The sequence below is a fragment of the Diaphorina citri genome, unplaced genomic scaffold (genome assembly GCF_000475195.1).
Source record: "Diaphorina citri unplaced genomic scaffold, Diaci psyllid genome assembly version 1.1 scaffold144, whole genome shotgun sequence".
Taxonomy (NCBI): domain Eukaryota; kingdom Metazoa; phylum Arthropoda; class Insecta; order Hemiptera; family Psyllidae; genus Diaphorina; species Diaphorina citri.
In genome coordinates, this window is record NW_007377581.1 from 72,523 (window position 1) to 93,397 (window position 20,875).

General features: G+C 36.8%; 2 protein-coding genes and 1 long non-coding RNA gene across 6 annotated transcripts; 2 read left to right on the plus strand and 1 right to left on the minus strand.

Moving 5' to 3' along the window:
* Positions 1–374: 374 nt before the first annotated feature.
* Positions 375–5,118, plus strand: LOC103505005 (uncharacterized protein DDB_G0283357). The gene is made up of 6 exons (XM_008469309.2): positions 375–467; positions 708–854; positions 1,205–1,371; positions 1,925–2,987; positions 3,282–3,419; positions 5,114–5,118. Exons 2-6 carry the CDS (start codon positions 764–766, stop codon positions 5,116–5,118), a joined length of 1,464 nt encoding a protein of 487 aa, XP_008467531.1. The 5' UTR covers positions 375–467; positions 708–763.
* Positions 5,119–5,709: 591 nt separating this feature from the next.
* LOC113465686 lies at positions 5,710–9,064 on the minus strand. Its single transcript, XR_003390312.1, has 2 exons — positions 8,871–9,064; positions 5,710–6,481 (listed from the first exon to the last, which is right to left on the minus strand). It is a non-coding gene; the product is annotated as an uncharacterized LOC113465686 (long non-coding RNA).
* A 586-nt stretch (positions 9,065–9,650) lies between these two features.
* On the plus strand, positions 9,651–20,083 carry LOC103505006 (UDP-glucuronosyltransferase 2C1-like). Of its 4 annotated transcripts, none has more exons than XM_026820411.1 (8): positions 9,651–9,793; positions 13,506–13,703; positions 14,945–15,138; positions 16,129–16,310; positions 16,576–16,862; positions 17,114–17,339; positions 18,517–18,739; positions 18,971–20,083. In XM_026820411.1, the coding sequence occupies exons 1-8, from the start codon at positions 9,755–9,757 to the stop codon at positions 19,245–19,247; spliced, it is 1,626 nt and encodes a 541-aa protein (XP_026676212.1). In that variant the 5' UTR covers positions 9,651–9,754; the 3' UTR covers positions 19,248–20,083. The 4 variants fall into 4 exon arrangements, with proteins under 4 accessions (XP_026676212.1, XP_026676213.1, XP_026676214.1 ...); XM_026820412.1 differs by lacking the exon at positions 9,651–9,793 and adding an exon at positions 9,977–9,994; XM_026820413.1 differs by lacking the exon at positions 9,651–9,793 and adding an exon at positions 12,843–12,992.
* Positions 20,084–20,875: the final 792 nt, after the last annotated feature.

The window sequence follows — 20,875 nt, forward strand, 5'->3', positions numbered from 1 at the left end:
TTTTGATTTTGGATTGAAGATAATCCGGATATTTTATTTTTCATTTCATCTAACATCTTATCTTCAGCAAAAGCTTCGAGTTTTACCTCTTATCTCGAGAAGTTCAGTGGTTACACGAGTGTATTAAGCTAGTCAGTGTCTATCATCAATCTTGCATTTCAAGAAGAAGTTGATAGCCCCCACAAGCTAAGAAGAAGGTAAGTTCTGAAGGTGTACCAAATTCTGGTAAACCTAAATCTAAACTCCATTGATTAGGCTAGACTTATCCACCACAGTATTGACCCTAAGATAGTAGGTAGACACCTAATTTCCTACCCTAAAACAGATTATACAGTCTGAGGGATGGACAATGGCTGTAAAGAACACTTCGACAGTAGTGGTTACACGAGTGTATTAAGCTAGTCAGTGTCTATCATCAATCTTGCATTTCAAGAAGAAGTTGATAGTCCCCACAAGCTAAGAAGAAGGTAAGTTATGAAGGTGTACCAAAACCAAATTCTGGTAAACCTAAATCTAAACTCCATTGATTAGGCTGGACTTATCCACCACAGTATTGACCCTACGATAGTAGGTAGACACCTAATTTCCTACCCTAAAACAGATCCATTACACAGTCTGAGGGGTGGACAATGGCTGTAAAGAACACTTCGACAGGTCTTGGTTCCATTTTTATTTACGAGAATAACTCATTCTGTCTTAATTTACAGGAGAAGTCCATCCAGTTTCCTTGGAAATCTAATGAGGATTGTCTGTTTATTCAAACATGAATAATTACGTTAGATCTCAGGGACGAGGTAGAGGCAGAGGAATGCCTTGGAACTCTGAAAATACTCCCAATGGATATCACAATGGTGGTAAGATTGTCTGCCTCTTTATTACTTTGGTCTATATAGCTCAAGATTATTTATCTCTTTTGAGTACAATCAACCAACAGTGCTGTGAACTATAGACAACTTTCTTCAGAGCCTTCAACAAGACTAAACAAAACTAATGAGAAAATCACCTTTATTTGTTAACTAATTTGGCCAACATTTGTAAAAAAAGACAACTTCCAAAGTTATAAAAAACTTTAAAATTAGGTACCTACTTAAAAAAAAAGAACTTACCAAATTGCCTACCTACATGTCTACTTATTAGGTATGGTTTTCTTTTCTTTCTATTTTTACATTGTGTCAAGGGGTTGCCTTAATTATTTTTACTGCAGGAAACACACCTATGAACAACTCAAGTGAATCTCCAAGAAGTGATCCCGGTAGATCTGAGTGGGGCGGTGAATCACAAGGTGGACGAGGGAGAGGTCGAGGTCGAGGAGCTATGATACAACATATTCTGGCACAGAGAATGAATGACACAAGATACATCAATGAGCAGGTGAATAATAACACTGTTCTCCTTAGAAATTTATTCACCTTGAAAATCTTTTAAGGACAGGGTCCACAAAGTGAATTTAAATTTGGATTAAATTTAACTCTAGGATTAAGTAAATTTCAATTTCCTAATTTATTAAAATGCCTGTAGGTAGGAAGATAGCCAGTACACCCTTGTACTATGTGTTTCCAATTTTACTCACAGCTCAAGCTTGGAAGATCATATCACGGAGATGGTGGCCTTCTTGCAAGAGGCAAGTCGGACGTTCTCTGAAGTTGTGATCGCGGTTACATATAAGCATTTCTCTGGGTATACTGTTTACTTCTCGTCGAATGGCATCTTTCAGTTTTTCAACAAACCAAGCACTTTGGAATATTATAAATAGTGTTTCCAATGTTCAATGTCCTTTTTAATCATTACACCTACCTCCTGAACTGAATCAACTTCTTCCCTTGGTTTTCAGAACTCTCCTTACACAAACCCTATGTTTTCAATGTCCTTTTTAATCATTACACCTACCTCCTGAACTGAATCAACTTCTTCCCTTGGTTTTCAGAACTCTCCTTACACAAACCCTGGATATAGCCATCCATCAGCTTACAGCTCAAGGCCAAATGACAACTACAATCACCCGAGTTCAAATCAGCTGCCTCCAAGTACAAACAACCACTACAGCAGTGTTACTAATCAGCTATCCCCAAGTACAAACCACTACAACACTATGCCCCTCAGTACAAATAACCCCTACACTGTGATGACTGCCTGTGATCCCTCTACAACAAATTATTACCCTTATCACCACCCTATGCAATTCTGTGATAGCTCACCTGGGATACTCTACAATGCTAGCATTTCTAGTAATATGTCTCCTAACCAATATCTCACACAAAGCCTGCCTTCTAATACCAGATCCTTGGATGAATGTAGACAGAAATCCTGTGATAATGAGGTCAGTTTGAATAACTGTTCTGGTAAAGCTTCACCACACAAGGCAAGTGGTGAAGCAAATAATGTGCAATTTGATGTGAACTCTAGTACAAGAAACACAGTGCAATCTCAGAACTTGAGTGAAGTGACCCAATTTCCGGACAGTTCAAATAGCAATGTGTTGCAATGTCAGTACAATAACACCTCCCAGTACAGCTCGGATAAAATTTCCTCTTGGGAAAATTCAAATACGAAGTCCAGTGCAACACAACCTCAGTACAACTCACAGAGTGTTGTGAAAGTCAATGACAGTTCTAATAGTGTGAACAAACTCCAGGAGAATCTACAACAAAGTGTGTCACAAATCTCTATCCATACAAATACCACTACTCAATCTGAGGAACAAAACAGCAATAACTCCAGCAGTAGTCAAGCTAAAGGCAACTATGTCTCTGCTATTCAAAACAGTGACTACAGAGCTAGTGCTTCTCAAAGTAACGACAACAGTCAATCAAACTCCAGTGGTTCTCAACCTAGTGACACTGGAACCCCTACCAATCCACATGAGCACCGTCACAACATGTATTGTACGAGTGTCGTGTGTGTCATGCAGGTGTATAAGTTTGTACCGGAGGGTCATCTAGATATGCTGGCTAAGTGGGTGGCGCACATCATTAATGTCTGGGGCATTTGTAAGTACAAGATAACCTAATAGTAGGCAATGAATAAAATTATTAAGGTCAAGAAAGTCATAGCTTGGAGGTTAGCGCGTCTGCCTTAAAAGTGCTAGGTCTGTCGCGGGTTCGATTCCCGTCCAGGGCGAACTTTATTCTAAACATATGAGGTTCGTTATCGGATCGGCTGGCTTTCTCCTATCCTGTCTTCGTTCTCTCTTCGCTTTCGGAACGATAAGACCTCTGGAATTGCAAAGCCCTCTATCAAACCTCTTCAAAAATAAAGTTCTATCTCTTGTTTTTCATTTTCAGGGAAGCAAGGAGAGTTATTCTCTAAAAATGTTACGGATTTCTTCAACACATTTCCTGATCCTTACTCCAGTACAGTTTATTTGCTTGTTGAAATACCTGGCGAGAAGTCAAAGAATTGTAAAAGTTTGTTTCTAGCTGGTGAGTAAAAATACATAAACATGTCATATTTGTCATATTTGATCCTTAGAATAAGCATAGATAGGAGAATGGATAAAATGTATATTGTAAATTTAAAAAATAAATAAAGTCATATTCCAAATGTTACGGATTTCTTCAACACATTTCCTGATCCTTACTCCAGTACTGTTTATTTGCTTGTTGAAATACCTGGCGAGAAGTCGAAGAATTGTAAAAGTTTGTTCCTAGCTGGTGAGTGGAAATACATACCTATAAAATTATTATGTTAGTATTTATTATGTACAACAACCGAATAAACGAGCGAAATAAAAAGAATAAAAAACAAGAGATGAGTGAAAAATCAAATCATGAATTCTTTGTGGTAAAGCAGAGCTTCTTCAAAAAATTTATGGGTATCACATCATTACTAAGTACCTCTTTTACTATTAATTCTCATCTACTCGTATCATCAATCTTATTACACTGGTAATGCCGCCACTGGTCGCTACTCGATCAAAGTAGCTACTCAATTGTCCACACGAGGCTGAGTGCACTCCGAAATCCAAGCACAGAGCCGAAAAAACTTCGAGCCCCTCCGGGAATCGAACCCGGGATCTCCGGCGCGCAAACCTAGTGTGATACCCACTCGGCGACAGAGGTTCCCTTATTTTGTCTCAATATGTAAACATTTTTTGGATCTTTATAATTATGGGTTCCAGGGTGATGTTTCTTTGGTCATGCTGGACAATGCTTAGGAGCTGAAAAATTTCATCTCCACTGATAAATACCTAGGAATTGAGAAATTGCATCTCCACTAATACCTACACACTCACGTATACAAGACATGAATCAAGTTATGCACATTGCATATGTACTTCAGAATAAAGGCGTTCATACAATTGGATATCATTTTATGTACTAAGCTAATTGGTGGCAGTCAGTACTTTTGTCTGGTAGATATCTAGGTAACTGTTTGTCACACCGGTTTAGTATTTTTAGACAAATTGGCTCTTCCTGTCATGTATACCTCAGTTAAACGATGCTCAATTGGGTAAGATGAAGGAAGGTGTACTATTCCAACGTTTTCGACATTCTAACATTAAGATAATCCACGAACTCAAAATATCCATACGTCCATACCTACAGTGAGAGCTCAGTAATTTTGTTATTAAAAAAACTAATGATTTATTTGACTAAGGTAGAAAAAAAACTAGTAACAATAAAAGAATAGATAGTTTGAAAAGTCAAGAACGGTTGTTAGGAAAGTATGGAGCAGAGAAAATAAGAAAGGAAAAAAATCACCTGCTCAAATTTTTTCTTACTTTTTTTAATATTCTATTTTTGGAAATTAGGTTACATCTTTTACATTTTTTAATATCCGTGCCGTAACACAAGAACTTTAAACTTATGATAGATAATCTTATAAGTATATCCTACATATACACAGAGGGTGCAAAATTACTTTTCTTAAAAAATGGCAAAGAGGGGAAATAATAATCTTTTGTGTGAAGGAAAAGAGAGCAAATTTTTGAGAATTTTCTTTCCCACAAAAAATCACCACCAAGATCATGAAGCAATTTTAAGAAGAAAAAAAAAAATGTTGAGCTGCTAGAATGTACGAAAATATTTCAAATTTTCAGCAACTAGCATTAAAAAAGCAAGAAAGGAAAAATTCCGTTTTCATTTTGAAAAATGTTCTTTTATTTTGCTTTCAGAATGAGAACAAAAATTGTAAGACGTTACGCAATAGGGAACATGGAACAGTAACCTTAATGGTAAAGACTAATGGATGCAGTGAGGATGACACAATATGGGATATAGAGCCGTATCCTGCATGACACACATGGCATATGCTATGAAGAAACAACTGAAAATCTGATGTATAGTTCAAAATGTGGCCGTTTTCGGTACTTATAAAACTAGAGCTCGATTTCTGTAGTAGGGGGACCTGGCATGTCTTTTCACATTTATGTTTTTGAAGGATTGAGGTTTCGAGTACCTATAGTCAAAGTTTCCATTCTGCATAGAAAGCGAAAAATAAAGAGTAAGTATTAGAAAACTTTTAGCACTTTTCATCTTATTAAACTTAAAACTGTATTATCATCACCATTTATTTTATTTCTTTATACACTTTAGTTCTGATTCCTCTTTCAAATATCAAATTTTAAAATCTTGACAAGGGGGATAGAAAAACTTTGCACTTGTTTAAAAACAATCTGCAGATTTTTTTTTTCCTATTGTTTGAGGAAAAGTTAGACACTTTTGGTGGGGGAGTAATAAATCAATATCCACTGGAGAAAGTGTTGTGAGATCCTATTGTTTGAGGAAAAGTTAGACACTTTTGGTGGGGGAGTAATAAATCAATATCCACTGGAGAAAGTGTTGTGAGATTTAATCTCGGAGTTGAAAAGTTCAAATGTTTTTCCTATGGATAAAAGTCCTACAAACAGTTGTCTTTTGGTCTAACTCTATGATGGTACAGCCATACAGCGACGTCCAAGGGAAGTCCCTCCTCGAAAGACAAACATTTTAAAATGTAAACTATTTCCAGTGTTTAAATTTTAAAATCGTATAAACCTAAACAAGTTTATGTATACTTAATAACATGTGAGTGTAACCACATTGACTAAAAGTTTGCTCCAACTTCTGTCATCTAAATTTTAAACTTTCCAGTTTCGGGAGAAAGTTTGAGAAGATTTGTATATGTCCGTAGACCCCTGTCCTTCTGGACCTTTACCCAATGTTTTTGTTGTCGTTTTATATCTTTCAAGTAAAAATCTTCGTTGCATGAAAATTTAAAATCAATTTATGTTGTGGGGAGGGACCTTGAACCCAATTTATTCAACCAGGCAATATTTCACATCCCTAATATAAATACTTGGTACATAATAGATAATTTGTATATTTCCTGCATCTTGCGATATTAATTATTCTGCCCGTCTTGAAGAAACTGTTTCAATAGACGTCCATCATGTCAAATACGTTCAATGTCTTCAGTCTTCATCATCAAAGTGGGATGCCAAAGAAGGACCTCTTGAGAATATTATAAGATTGAATACCACCTGTGAAATCAGGCTGTACACCTGTAAATAATAGAGGATTAGTTAACAACAGGTGCTACATAAAAAAAAAACTGATTAAATCAGCAACAGTAAATTCCAAAGTATTTGCAAATTTCTAATGAGAGATAATAATAGAAGTTTATGGATTTACCTTGGTACTCTTAATGATGGCATGTGGCACGAGATGGCAATAATAAATAATTTAATCATTCAATGGTAAGTTGGTAAGAACTCATATAATGAATATTGGATGAATATATTATACTGCTTTTCTTACTGTTTTTCAATACTCATATAATGAATATTGGATGAATAATGAATATATTATACTGCTTTTCTTACTGTTTTTCAACCCATTTTCCGGTTACATTATTCCATTAACCACTATAATTATATCTAACAAAGTTATAGCTACAGTGTGCGAGAAATGTATGGAACGTCCATCTCAGTGTTTTTTGTCTACTATCTACTTTTTGTCACCGACTTCGGTGTTTTCATACATTTTTCACAAGCTGTAGATCCAACTTTGACACAATCACAATCGCTCTTTAGAAAAGAAATCTTTAGGAGTGCCCTCAAAAGGGATCGGATATCAAGTTTCTTTTAAACCTTCCATAATATAAAATACAAATTGTTGGAAACTGAAAGTCTCAAGACATACAGGTTGAGGTGTCTCCATATAAGTATTTCTCTCCTACTGTATGTACTTGTACGTAAAGTAGTTTTAGGCATCTCTAGCATGCAAACAAATCATTCTCAGCCAATTGCTTCAAGGAGAAGGCGATTTAGCAATTTTGCGAAGGCCTTGCACATTCTGTCCATTGGTAAGTAGGTAGTAGGTACTGTCAACCGTCAGTATAGTCAAGTTAGTCATATTGAAGCTATACAAACATAAACATAGCAAACGATTTAGTATTTAGTTCTAGAAAAGGAGCATTTTTTCCTGTAAATATTTTCATAATGTAGTGATTTAATAAATAAATATTTGTGATTTTGTACCTATACTATGCCTTTACCGTTAGGTACTTATTTTGTAATGTGATAATGATAATATTAATGCTACCTATATTGGGGAAATCTTGGCGCTTTAAATTAACTGTACCACATAGTATTTTATATTTTATTGAGATAAGGGAAGTAAATACTGATAACAAATGTAAGGATTTCAGCTCTATCTCATTTTAATATAAAAAGGAATCAGTGAAATTACAAAATTTACATGGCGATTTTTCGCCCCAATTACGAGATCATTGCTCTCTCTCTCTCTCTCTCAGATGAAAGATGAGAAAGAATCAAATGAAGAGAAAGAGAGAACATGAGACACAAGCATATTAAATTTAGCTGGCTGGTATCACCGACAGTAGACTCTGCCAACATTCTGGCCCTCTTCCCCACGGCATCCTATAGTCATCAAATGCCACTGCTTGCGCTACCCAGAGCTCTGGCACAACGAGGACATAATGTGACTGTCATCACCACTAACCCTCTCAAGGTAATCAATATCAGATACAAAAAGATACCTTTTCTTTATTCTGCTATTGCCATTCGGCGAAAGCTAAAGCCGCTAAAACAACAATCAATATCAGTGAGCTAGGACAAATTGCGTACTCTTACCACCCATTGGGGTCGAGTGGATTGGCATCACATGTCTTCAGGCATACTCGATTTGTCAAGGGTCTACTTTTACCTTGCCCTTGGGATCAATTTAATTTTACGAAACCATTTACTGATGAAAATTTGTAATGAAACCCAACTCTATCTCATTTTAATATAAAAAGGAATTAGTGAAATTACAAAATTTACATGGCGAGATCATTGCTCGCTCTCTCTCTCTCTCTCTCAGATGAAAGATGAGAAAGAATCAAATGAAGAGAAAGAGAGAACATGAGACACAAGCATATTAAATTTATTTCCTGACATAATTTTATGACATACAAAATTACTTGCCATAAAACCGAGAGCCAAAAGGTATAAAAATCCGTGCACGTAATGAAAAGCGGCGCTGGGTAGAAAGCGCAACATACAGGGTGGTACAGTTACAGTCCGTTCACACTGAATTTTTCTTCGTCCGAAGTTACAATTTTTCAGATTTTTTTCTTCGTTGGCAATGTGAACACAAACACACTAATTAATTTGTATACGCCTTGCGAAAAAATGTTCGTAACGAAGAAAAATTCGTTTTGTATAGTGTGAACGGAGAAATTACATACAGGGTGGTCCAATTACAGTCCGTTCACATTGAATTTTTCTTCGTCCGAAGTTACAATTTTTCAGATTTTTTCTTCGTTGGCAATGTGAAAACAAACACACTAATTAATTTGTATACGCCTTGCGAAAAAATGTTCGTAACGAAGAAAAATTCGTTTTGTATAGTGTGAACGGAGAAATGGTCACCAATCCGGATACTAACCACGCTCAACGTAGCTTGCCTTCAGTGATCCATTGAGAACTGGTGTATTCAAAGTAGAACGTAGCAACGTACTATCACCGATCGCCGAAATACTATTAGCGCTAGTGTGCTCATTTTCTCAAATGAGGATCATATGTATTTCACATCTACCATAGGAGTCCCGCGTATGTAAGGAGAAAAGACAATAGATCTGTACCACCCTGTAAAATCTAGGAAGACAATGCCGTAGATTTTTACGGAGAAATTGACTGCATGAGTAATAGGCAATATATTGATTTTAATCTGTCGCTTATGATATATCTATGCTTCTAGGCCTCTTCTTCCGTAGATACATAACTATATGTTTGAAATTCCAGAGCCGTGAAATAGGAAATCATAAATTCAACAAATTGGCTCAGTGATCCATTGAGAACTGGTGTATTCAAGGTAGAACGTAGCAACGTACTATCACCGATCGCCGAAATACTGCGCTAGTGTGCTCATTTTCTCAAATGAGGATCATATGTATTTCACATCTACCATAGGAGTCCCGCGTATGTAAGAAGAAAAGACAATAGATCTGTACCACCCTGTAAAATATAGGAAGACAATGCCGTAGATTTTTACGGAGAAATTGACCGCATGAGTAATAGGCAATATATTGATTTTAATCTGTCGCTTATGATATATCTATACTTCTAGGCCTCTTCTTCCGTAGATACATAACTATATGTTTGAAATTCCAGAGCCGTGAAATAGGAAATCATAAATTCAACAAATTGGTCAAGGATAACAGAAAAGAGATTCAAACAAAAATATTGAAAACTCCAGAATGTAGATCCGAAGATTACGAAATTGTCATCATTTGACACCGGAAATTTGACTTTGGCGTCTGAGAAAACACTATGAAATACACGAGACTAAAATATCAGCAATCGGCAATGGTAAGTCTGAATTAAATTTTACAATTTAATGTTTCTTTCTTGGGGTGATGGTTCTAAATTCTAAACAAAGGATCGAAATATTGAAAACTCCAGAATGTAGATCCGAAGATTACGAAATTGTCATCATTTGACACCGGAAATTTGACCTTCTGAGAAAACACTATGAAATACACGAGACTAAAATATTAGCAATCGGCAATGGTAAGTCTGAATTAAATTTTACAATTTAATGTTTCTTTCTTGGGGTGATGGTTCTAAATTCTAAACAAAGGATCTTCGTATTTGTAGCCTATTCAATAAGGTTGGCTAATTTCAAATTACTCCAACAAAGCCTGGTAATTTAGGTGTATTTTACAGTTCTTCCCCAGTTCTAGGTTCCAGTTAAAGGGGAAAAATACGAGTCTATAAATATTGTAGCAAAGTTTTTGTTTAAGTCGAGCTGTTTAAAAGTTGTAAGCGATATATTTTCCTCTCGTCCAACAACTAAATCTACGACTCGCGTATTTTTTCTCAGCCTGTCTACTCATAATAAATATGTCAGAGGACTAAATATATCTCCCATTAGAGAGGAACTCCCAGAGTCGACGAAAGTCTGGAGTCTAGACGTGTTTAGTCAAACGATGGAGATTGTAGGCAAACACCAATAAGGGAGGGAGGAAAAATAAATCCGGTGGGGAAGAAGAACAGCGAAGAAAAAATCCCCAATTTTGTGTAAGTGTAGGAGAGAAAAGAAGAAAGCCAAACAATGTAAACCTTTCCTCCTGTTCCCCATTCCCTGGTATAATAAATGTTATGTAGTACCTACCAGGGCCGGAACTATACCTTGTGATGGTTAATGCCTAGGAGGTACACTTTGAGATCTAACAGATCCAGCTAAATCAACTTTATGAACATAGTCAAACTTGAAATAATAATTCTTCAAACCTTACGCTTACAAAATAAAAAATATTCGGAGGTAAAAAAAAAAACTTAGAAAACCAACACTAACCGCAACTCTAGCTGATCATAAAATAAAAAAAAAAACAGACTGTTTACCAAACAATGTAAACCTTTCCTCCTGTTCCCCTACCCTGGTATAATAAATGTCATGTAGTACCTACCAGGGCCGGAACTATACCTTGTGATGGTTAATGCCTAGGAGGTACATTTTGAGATCTAAATTCTAACTGATCCAGCTAAATCAACTTTATGAACATAGTCAAACTTGAAATAATAATTTTTCAAACCTTGCCCTTACAAAATAAAAAAATATTCGGAGGTAAAAAACTTAGAAAACCAACACTAACCGCAACTCTAGCTGATCATAAAATAAAAACACTGACAGACTGTTTGCGAGTAACTTTCAACTTCGATAGTATAAAAAGAGTTCAGTATAAAATAAATAGACCCCCCACCAATGAAGTCAGACAATCCCTGACTTACCTCCGCTCTATACAATGCAGCATTAAATTTTGTATTTATTTCATTAGAAGGGAAGCTCGGTTTATTTCCTTTTTTTATGACGGCAAAGATAGTAGACATTTTTCTTTTATTATGTTCATATACGAGAAACCATGGGGGGAAGGCACAGTTTATGCTGAAATATTGGACCTATAAACTTCAGTAAAATCCGTCCGTATGTCACTTTCCCTTTATTATAGGCATCAAGATAACAAATGGAAGAGTTGTTTCGATTTTATTTGGTTGTTCGCGGCTTATGTTCATATACGAGAAACCATGGGGGGAAGGCACAGTTTATGCTGAAATATTGGACCTATAAACTTGAGTCAAATCCGTCCGTATGTCACTTTCCCTTTATTATAGGCATCAAGATAACAAATGGAAGAGTTGTTTCGATTTTATTTGGTTGTTCGCGGTAATGCCCCTTGTAAAAAGGGGGAAAAACCTTGGGTGAAAGGATTAGGTCCAAGGTGAGGCTCAGGGGTGAAATTGAAATCGTTTCGACCAATCGATTTTCTTTGTACAAATTTTCAAGCCCATCAGGGAAATAGGGCTTTTCCATACCTACAAATCCACCCTTACAAAATAGATATGTACCGCAACATGAGTATGGCCCACATGATACCATAAGTGAAGAAAATCCTCATTGTTATTATATCTCAGAAGCTACTAAAACACCGACTGCTTCTGAGATTGTACTAAAACTTTTATTAATTTTATTTCTCAGTAATTCTGAAATCACTTTCTGCGCTTTTTTTCTGTGTTAAATTCCCTTTTTAAATGCGTTACATGTTGCGGAAGAAAAAGAAAATAAAACGTTTCTAAAAGACGTTTCCAACTCAAACAAGATTACTATTTGGAAGATAAAACTTCAACATAATGGCGTCCAAAACTTCAAACAACTAGCAGCTCTAGGAATAAAAGTTTTCATAAGTGAGAACTAAAAAGGGGAACAATGGGAACGGCGGATGATAATCATAATAATAACGGTCTGATAAATTTGAAGAGAAATTTCACCAAGTTCTTCTTCTTCTTCTTCCTCTTTGTGGTAACACATTGTGATTATTACTTGTAATATTCTTTCATTATAATTCTCAACTCAGCTTGTGAAAGCTCTCTAATTGGTCAGCTAGCTGTCTCAACGCAAAGGAACATTTTCATATCAAGGGCTAAAATAAATCCACGTGTGTACTAACTCTACTAGTGACTATCACATGACTATTACAGATACGGAATTGGCACCAAACTAATGTATACTTAGCCCAGATCAACTCCCTACCTGACTTCAAAGGGTTCCCGTGTTTTGTGTTCGTTGAAATACCAACCACTTATCAGATGTCTGTTGTCTGATAACTAATAATGGAGTTTCGGTTCAAATTTTGAACTCTAGCAAAAATAGGTAGAGTAGAGGCACGTGGCAAAGTGTTCGAAAATGGAAACAGTAAGTTGATAAGAATAGATCTATTTCAATAGCTTTTACTCAAAGCGTATACTCAAAGCGTACTATGATGTATTAAGACCTACGTATGTAGATAGAGATAGGTACTGAACCGATTGTTATGATGATGTAATGCATGTGCGTTAATTTCTTTCAAGAGCCTTTCCTAGTTATCTTATCAGAATTATTATACCTCCTCGATGCTGTTCTTGACATTATTGTCACTCATGTGAGAACCACGCAAACTATACTTAGATAACCGAAAGTAAAAAGGAATAATTTTTAAATCAGAATATTATTCTAAAGATAATTATAGGTAAGGTAAGTAAGTAGGTAATTGCTACTTTTTCATATTGTTTTTATAATACCTAGAAACATAAGTGTTCAAGATAATATCATTAAATTATTAAATACCTATATGTACATACACAAACCTGATTATTATAAATTATAAGGTTAAAAATATAACCTTCATTTTTCCCGCCGTTTGTAAAATTTGTACTTGTATGAATTTTAAACAATTAAGTGTTTATTATTATTTTTTGAACCAAGCCCCGAAAATTTATCACATCGACAAATCGACATCCACTGAAACCGTCCACACTGCCTCGACAACATCGATTCACCTCGTCGATCGACAGCCGTCGACTATGTGTGGACGCAGCTTAACAACTACATTGGTGAGCTTTCGGGAATCCGAAGGTGTGTCCACACATAGTCGACAGCCGTCGTTCCACATTGATCAATATCGATAGACGGCCGTTGACTATATGTGTGGACAGGTGAATACACCCTTAGATTCTCATCAGACAAAGTCTATAAATCATTCCACAGGCAATGGCTTCTGCAGTGAACTATCTGCTGTCTTTACTCTCACTATGCTGGCTGGTATCACCGACAGTAGACTCTGCCAACATTCTGGCCCTCTTCCCCACGGCATCCTATAGTCATCAAATGCCACTGCTTGCGCTACCCAGAGCTCTGGCACAACGAGGACATAATGTGACTGTCATCACCACTAACCCTCTCAAGGTAATCAATATCAGATACAAAAAGATATAGCAATACAAAAAGATACCTTTTCTTTATTCTGCTATTGCCATTCGGCGAAAGCTAAAGCCGCTAAAACAACAACAATCAATATCAGTGAGCTAGGACAAATTGCGAACTCTTACCACCCATTGGGGTCGAGTGGATTGGCATCACCATGTCTTCAGGCATACTCCATTTGTCAAGGGTCTACTTTTACCTTGCCCTTGGGATCAATTTAATTTTACGAAACCATTTACTGATGAAAATTTGTAATGAAACCCATTCAATCCTTCCTCAAATTCAAGCTCCTCCTCAGCTAAGCATGACCCCTATAGTTACACAGGCCTACTTATTTGTGGTTAGATCACTCAGTCGAAATCAAATACGAGAATCAAATACGAGTATATCAATAACTTTTTAGTTTAGAGTGTCTTGCAAAACGGTACGTACGTATATGTAAACATTTATAACACAAGTGCGGTAGTTTGAGCCCATAGTACCTACTATAAGAAACACTTGAGAGATTTCGGAGATATATACATATTTCCTAACTTCCTATGAGAACAATTATGACGGATATATTGAACTGATGTTCACAGAGAGGCAACAACTAGATTTCTGTACTTGTATAGATTTCTAAACTGCACCACTTTCCCGAGTTTTCCGGAATTCCCGGTCTTTCAGGATCAGTACTTTTTTGTCCAGGCCAAATCTTGATGAAACCCATTCAATCCTTCCTCAAATTCAAGCTCCTCCTCAGCTAAGCATGACCCCTATAGTTACACAGGCCTACTTATTTGTGGTTAGATCACTCAGTCGATACCGCTTAAATGAGAATCAAATATATCAATAACTTTTTAGAGTGTCTTGTAAAACGATACGTACGTACATGTAAACATTTATAACACAAGTGCGGTAGTTTGAGCCCATAGTACCTACTTATAAGAAACACTTGAGAGATTTCCGAGATACATATTTCCTAACTTCCTATGAGAACAATTATGACGGATATATTGAACTGATGTTCACAGAGAGGCACGACAAGGGGACAACAAACGAAGAAGTCCAATAACTAAATGCAAAACAACTATAGATTTCTGTACCTACATAGATTTCTAAACTGCACCACTTTCCCGAGTTTTCCGGAATTCCCGGTCTTTCAGGATCAGTACTTTTTTGTCCAGGCCAATTCTTGACGTTATTTTTTCACGAAGTATTTTTTTGCGGTCCCGCTCTTTCAGGAACCGATGCCGAACTACACTGAAATTGACATCTCCTTCACGTACAACTATTGGAAATCTACTGCAGGTGAAAAGAGACTCATCAATCTGGATACCAAAATAGGGCCCATTGAAGTGGTCAATTCGTTCATATCGGGCACCAACATCCTTACCGATATTCAACTGGGCTCTCCACAAGTGCAGAAGTTCATCTCGTAAGTCTACTAGGATCACTATCGGTTGAAAAAAGCGGGTGGAATTTGTACAAATAATAGAAAACAAGAAAATACAAATAAATGATAACAAATTTGTAAATGATAACAAATTTGTACAAATAAATGATAAGATGTGATTACAACTATTACGAGTCTTGTATGAGACTATCTCTGAATATGCCATGATTAGGTGAGGGAGCAAGGGTTATAATAGCTATTGAGTCATCGCGTCGCTAACAAATCAGAATTTTATTTATTTATTTTTTCCAATGGTCCAAAGCCCGTTTGACATTAGCTCTCATAGATTGGTTAAAGGTTATGTGACGGGTAAAAAGTACTTCAAAATATGATGTACTAGGTTAGACAACAAGAAATTTTTTGAGGGTTTCAATCTTCTGTCAATTCGTTCATATCGGGCACCAACATCCTTACCGATATTCAACTGGGCTCTCCACAAGTGCAGAAGTTCATCACGTAAGTCTACTAGGATCACTATCGGTTGAAAAAAGCAGGTGGAATTTGTACAAATAATAGAAAACAAGAAAAATAGAAAATACAAATAAATGATAACAAATTTGTAAATGATAACAAATTTGTACAAATAAATGATAAGATGTGATTACAACACTATTACGAGTCTTGTATGAGACTATCTCTGAATATGCCATGATTAGGTGAGGGAGCAAGGGTTATAATAGCTATTGAGTCATCGCGTCGCTAACAAATCAGAATTTAATTTATTTATTTTTGTTTTTTCGAATGGTCCAAAGCCCGTTTGACATTAGCTCTCATAGATTAGTTAAAGGTTATGTGACGGGTAAAAAGTACTTCAAAATATGATGTACTAGGTTAGACAACAAGAAATTTTTTGAGGGTTTCAATCTTCAATCCTAAATTGAAATTTTTCGGGAAGTTTCAGAAAATAGATCTCCTCTACTTTTACCTTACCTATCAGTTTAACAACAGACCTCATTCTTGAACATTTTGCAGGTATCTTGATAAAGAGAAGCCGAAATTTGATTTGGTACTGTATGAAGACCTGATGCACACATCCTACCTAGGATTTCTACATAAACTTGATTATCCACCTCTGGTTTCAATGTTAACGTTACCGTTACTATGTGGTCTGGATTTGTCTTCGGGAAATGTTTGTCAACCTTCTTACATATCGGGTAAGCCGACTAGTTAATTAGGTATATTTCTATAGACACATCCTCCTAAACGTCAATAAAATGGTTGATAAAAAATAGAAAGTAAAAAAACGAGATCATTTGAAAGAGATTTGTTAGGGTTTGTTTGGAGCCCACATATTGTTTCTGGGCGTCCAAAGGGTTTAAACCCCAATCCTTTCAACACCGTGAGATTGGTGACTTTCCTATCTCACGAACATGGAAGTGAGTTGAATTCTAATGTCAAAACCCCATCATTTTGTTTCAGAAATGATCATCGGTAGGACAAACAAAATGAGTTTCTATTATCGACTCGAAGGCTACCTGTACTTGTTATACGCCAGACTTGTACTTGCACCAAGAATTTTCAGCGCCCAAGATGCCTTAGCTAAAAAATATTTCGGCTCATCCTGTCCTTCCACTAAGGACATGGTTCGGAACAGATCGCTACTTCTATCCAGCTCAATGTGGATATTCGAGTATACTCGGCCTGTGTTTCCCAACACGATTCATGTGGGGCCTCTTCATATCGGAGACACCAAACCTCTTCCCCAGGTAAAACCGTCTTACTGGATGACAAACTGGAATGGAGCATGACAGTATCAATTGTACTCGTAAACAAGCAGCCATATTGAAGGATATTTTATTCCGATTATTCCGCAATCTGCGATGAAGGTTTCATATGGAAAAGAAAACGCAATAACTGTAGTACTAGAAAGTAAAAAGAGAAACCTAGGTCGGTAGGTACCCATTTTGAGAGACACCATAACTGAAAAAATCTTTAATGAACCAACTTTTTCTCACAGGATCTTGCGAAGTGGGTTGAAGGAGGCAAAAAAGGTGCAATTTACTTCAGCTTAGGAAGCAATGTCAAAAGTGCCGCATTGGAGGATTCCAAACGGACGGCCATATTGGCAGCTTTAGCGCGATTTCCAGATTACCGAATAATTTGGAAATGGGAAAACGAAGAGCTAGAAGGACTGCCCAGTAATGTGATCTGCAGAAAGTGGTTGCCACAACATGACCTGTTAGGTAAGTGGATGTCAGGAACGGACTGTAGAAGTGTAGAATGTCAAGAATACGGTCTCGGATGTCTCTCTCCTCAAGAATAGTTCTTTTAACTTTACAAATTTCATGTGGCCTTAGCTTAAATTCCATAATATGCAAATCAAATATTTTTATTGTGGTGATATACAAACATGTATGTACACAAATTTTTCCTAATGCTAACTTAATACTTAATATTACAATATTACATAGAGAATAGAAATAGGTGATGCCGCACCCTATTAATTGTACCTGTACCTCATAAAAACAAATAGTTCTATAGGTATCTTGTACTCGTAAACAAGCAGCCATATTGAAGGATATTTTATTCCGATTATTCCGCAATCTGCGATGAAGGTTTCATATGGAAAAGAAAACGCAATAACTGTAGTACTAGAAAGTAAAAAGAGAAACCTAGGTCGGTAGGTACCCATTTTGAGAGACACCATAACTGAAAAAATCTTTAATGAACCAACTTTTTCTCACAGGAACTGTAGTACTAGAAATTAAAAAGAGAAACCTAGGTCGGTAGGTACCCATTTTGAGAGACACCATAACTGAAAAAATCTTTAATGAACCAACTTTTTCTCACAGGATCTTGCGAAGTGGGTTGAAGGAGGCAAAAAAGGTGCAATTTACTTCAGCTTAGGAAGCAATGTCAAAAGTGCCGCATTGGAGGATTCCAAACGGACGGCCATATTGGCAGCTTTAGCGCGATTTCCAGATTACCGAATAATTTGGAAATGGGAAAACGAAGAGCTAGAAGGACTGCCCAGTAATGTTATCTGCAGAAAGTGGTTGCCACAACATGACCTGTTAGGTAAGTGGATGTCAGGAACGGACTGTAGAATGTCATGAATACGGTCTCGGATGTCTCTCTCCTCAAGAATAGTTCTTTTAACTTTACAAATTTCATGTGGCCTTAGCTTAAATTCCATAATATGTATATTTTATTTAGATTCTATTGGTTATAATTCAATGTACACAAATACAAGAAATTACAAAGGGCGAAATTATTGCCTGGGGCAATCTCTAAAATTCAACCCTCAACTATCACATCACATGACGCATTTCACGGTGTAGGACTTCTATGGCACCACTCATTAAGCTGAAGAGGTTACTGCCATCCCCAAAATTACCTTTTACTATCTTGTATTTTCAGCTCATCCAAACATCAAACTGTTCATCACACAAGGAGGTCTCCAAAGTCTCCAAGAGGCGGTACATTTTGAAGTACCCGTGATTGGGATTCCATTTTTCGGGGATCAAAACTACAACGTGAAAATCATCCGCCGACTTGGCATTGGATCTTACATGGAGTTTGAAGACATTCATACCGAAACCCTGTTTGAAAATATACAGGAAATTCTCAACAATTATGATAGGTAAGATGCTAAATATGGTATTGTAAGGGTGAAAAAATTTAATTTTTTGGACGCTATAATTGTTATTGTTAGCAACCATGAACGCCAAGGCCAATAAACAACAATGTTTATGGTGATGATGATCCCTCGTTGTCACCTTGTTGGGCAGAGTGTTTCCTTGTAGTCTTTTATGTAGTTTGGAGAACTTTTATGGATTTGGGTGTAATTATTACAAGTTTTGCTTTCTTTCAGATACAAAAAGGCTGTGAAGAGAGCATCGGACATTTCCAAAACCCAAATGATGAGTCCACGAGATACCGCTGTCTGGTGGGTGGAATATCTACTCAAAGCCGATGGTAACGTGAGTCATCTACAGCCAGAATATTGGCATCTCACTTGGTACGAATACTTCGGCCTGGATGTGTACTTGGTCATTTTCAGTCCTGTGATTTTGGCCCTGTACGGACTTTATCGATTGGTTTTAACAATCAACAGGCGGTGGAGTAAGGGAAAACTCAAGTCGGAGTAAAAGGATCGATGTGACAATGTGATTACTTTCTTGTGATAATACATAGAACTTAGATGAAGAAGATTGAAGATTCCTTTGAAGATTGGAGTCTTTTTATCATGCGTCTTCAGTCACGCAGGATGTTCTCCATTTGCTTTGTACAGTTTGAATGGAACTTAGCCAAAGCGTTTGGCCCGTTGAAATTGAATGCTCCAGTTCCTCATGAGCCACTAAAATTAAGCAACCTTATGCTTGTCGCTTCGGAAGACCAACTTGAGGCAACATTTACAGCTTCCAGGCGTTGCACTAGATCTAGATCACAGCGACTAGAGCACCAAACAAAACTCGAATAAACCGTTTAGTGGATAGTTGATCTTCTTTGAAATAAATACCACATTTAAAATAGGTATAAGATGTAGGTACAATGTGCATCACCTAAAGCTCATTTTGTAATGTAACCTCTTTTCATGTAGATAAGCTAGCTGTAGGTCTGTAACTATGTATAATAAAATGCACCTAATGACTTCAAAGCTTTGTTCTGTCTGAAGGTGTCACACACAGCTTTGAAAGCAACAGCAACCAGTGTTGTTTACTGAGATTTACGCTCTTTGCCGACGCCGTTCGTCCTGGATAGAAATAAATTGTTCCCTTTGATGAAACCTTTGTTTGTTTTTGGGCCCAATTGTAGGAAGAGGATTGCTCCCCCCTGATAAGGAATGCCTTGCGTGAGAAATTTCGTATGGATAAGTTTAAAATTTGCTAATTTGGTGTAGAAAATGTAGAAATATAGGTATTATTGTTTGTTGATTTCTTGTACATAGGTAATAAAAATTGAACCTGTTAAATGTTAAAATTTACTTTTGCACTTTCAGGAATTCCTTCCATCGCGCATTGAAGCAGATAATGTTTTAGGGTGCCCGCCAGAACGAGGAATTCAAAATGAAGCACACAGATGAAGCAATATGAAGCATATTCAGGCGGAACATCCTGAAATAATTCAGGTGAAAATCCAGAAAGAAGCGCACGCAGAACGAGGTTGAATAATCCAGAAAGATTTCCAAGCTGACCAATGACCCTGCACCTTCAGTTTAGGTGACCTTGAGTCAACCAATGAGCATCAAGTCTTCTCGATGAACTGCCTCAAAAACAAAATATTTTGTTCTTGAAAATTTTTCCTGAAATTCTGCTCGAATCTTCGGAATGCTTCGTTCTGTGCGGTCTCATAAGAATGTGTACGTTTGTTTTTTTATTTTTCATCTTACGGCTTCATCTCTAATCCCTCGTTCTGCGGTCTGCGGGCACCCTTACTCTTTAAGTTTCCAGGATTCTCTGCTAGGAATGCAGTTAGGGGATTTATTCCATACGACATAACTTCCCATTTGCTTGCAACTGTTCCCGTTGTATTACCCAGTCTCAATATTAGTTCCTCGTAATATGAGATGCAACATGTGAGCCATACATTCCCATTTTCTTCCCTACAAAGCAGAAAAGCAAAAGTGTTGGCAAAAATAATCCAGCTATCCCTCTTTCCTCTTTCTTAACACCATTTTTCTTTTCTGTTACACTTTCCTTATCTTCCTCCCTTTCTCCCACTCTACGTTCTTTCCCCTTCCTCTTCATCTACATACCTTTAGCCCAGTCTGTTTCCT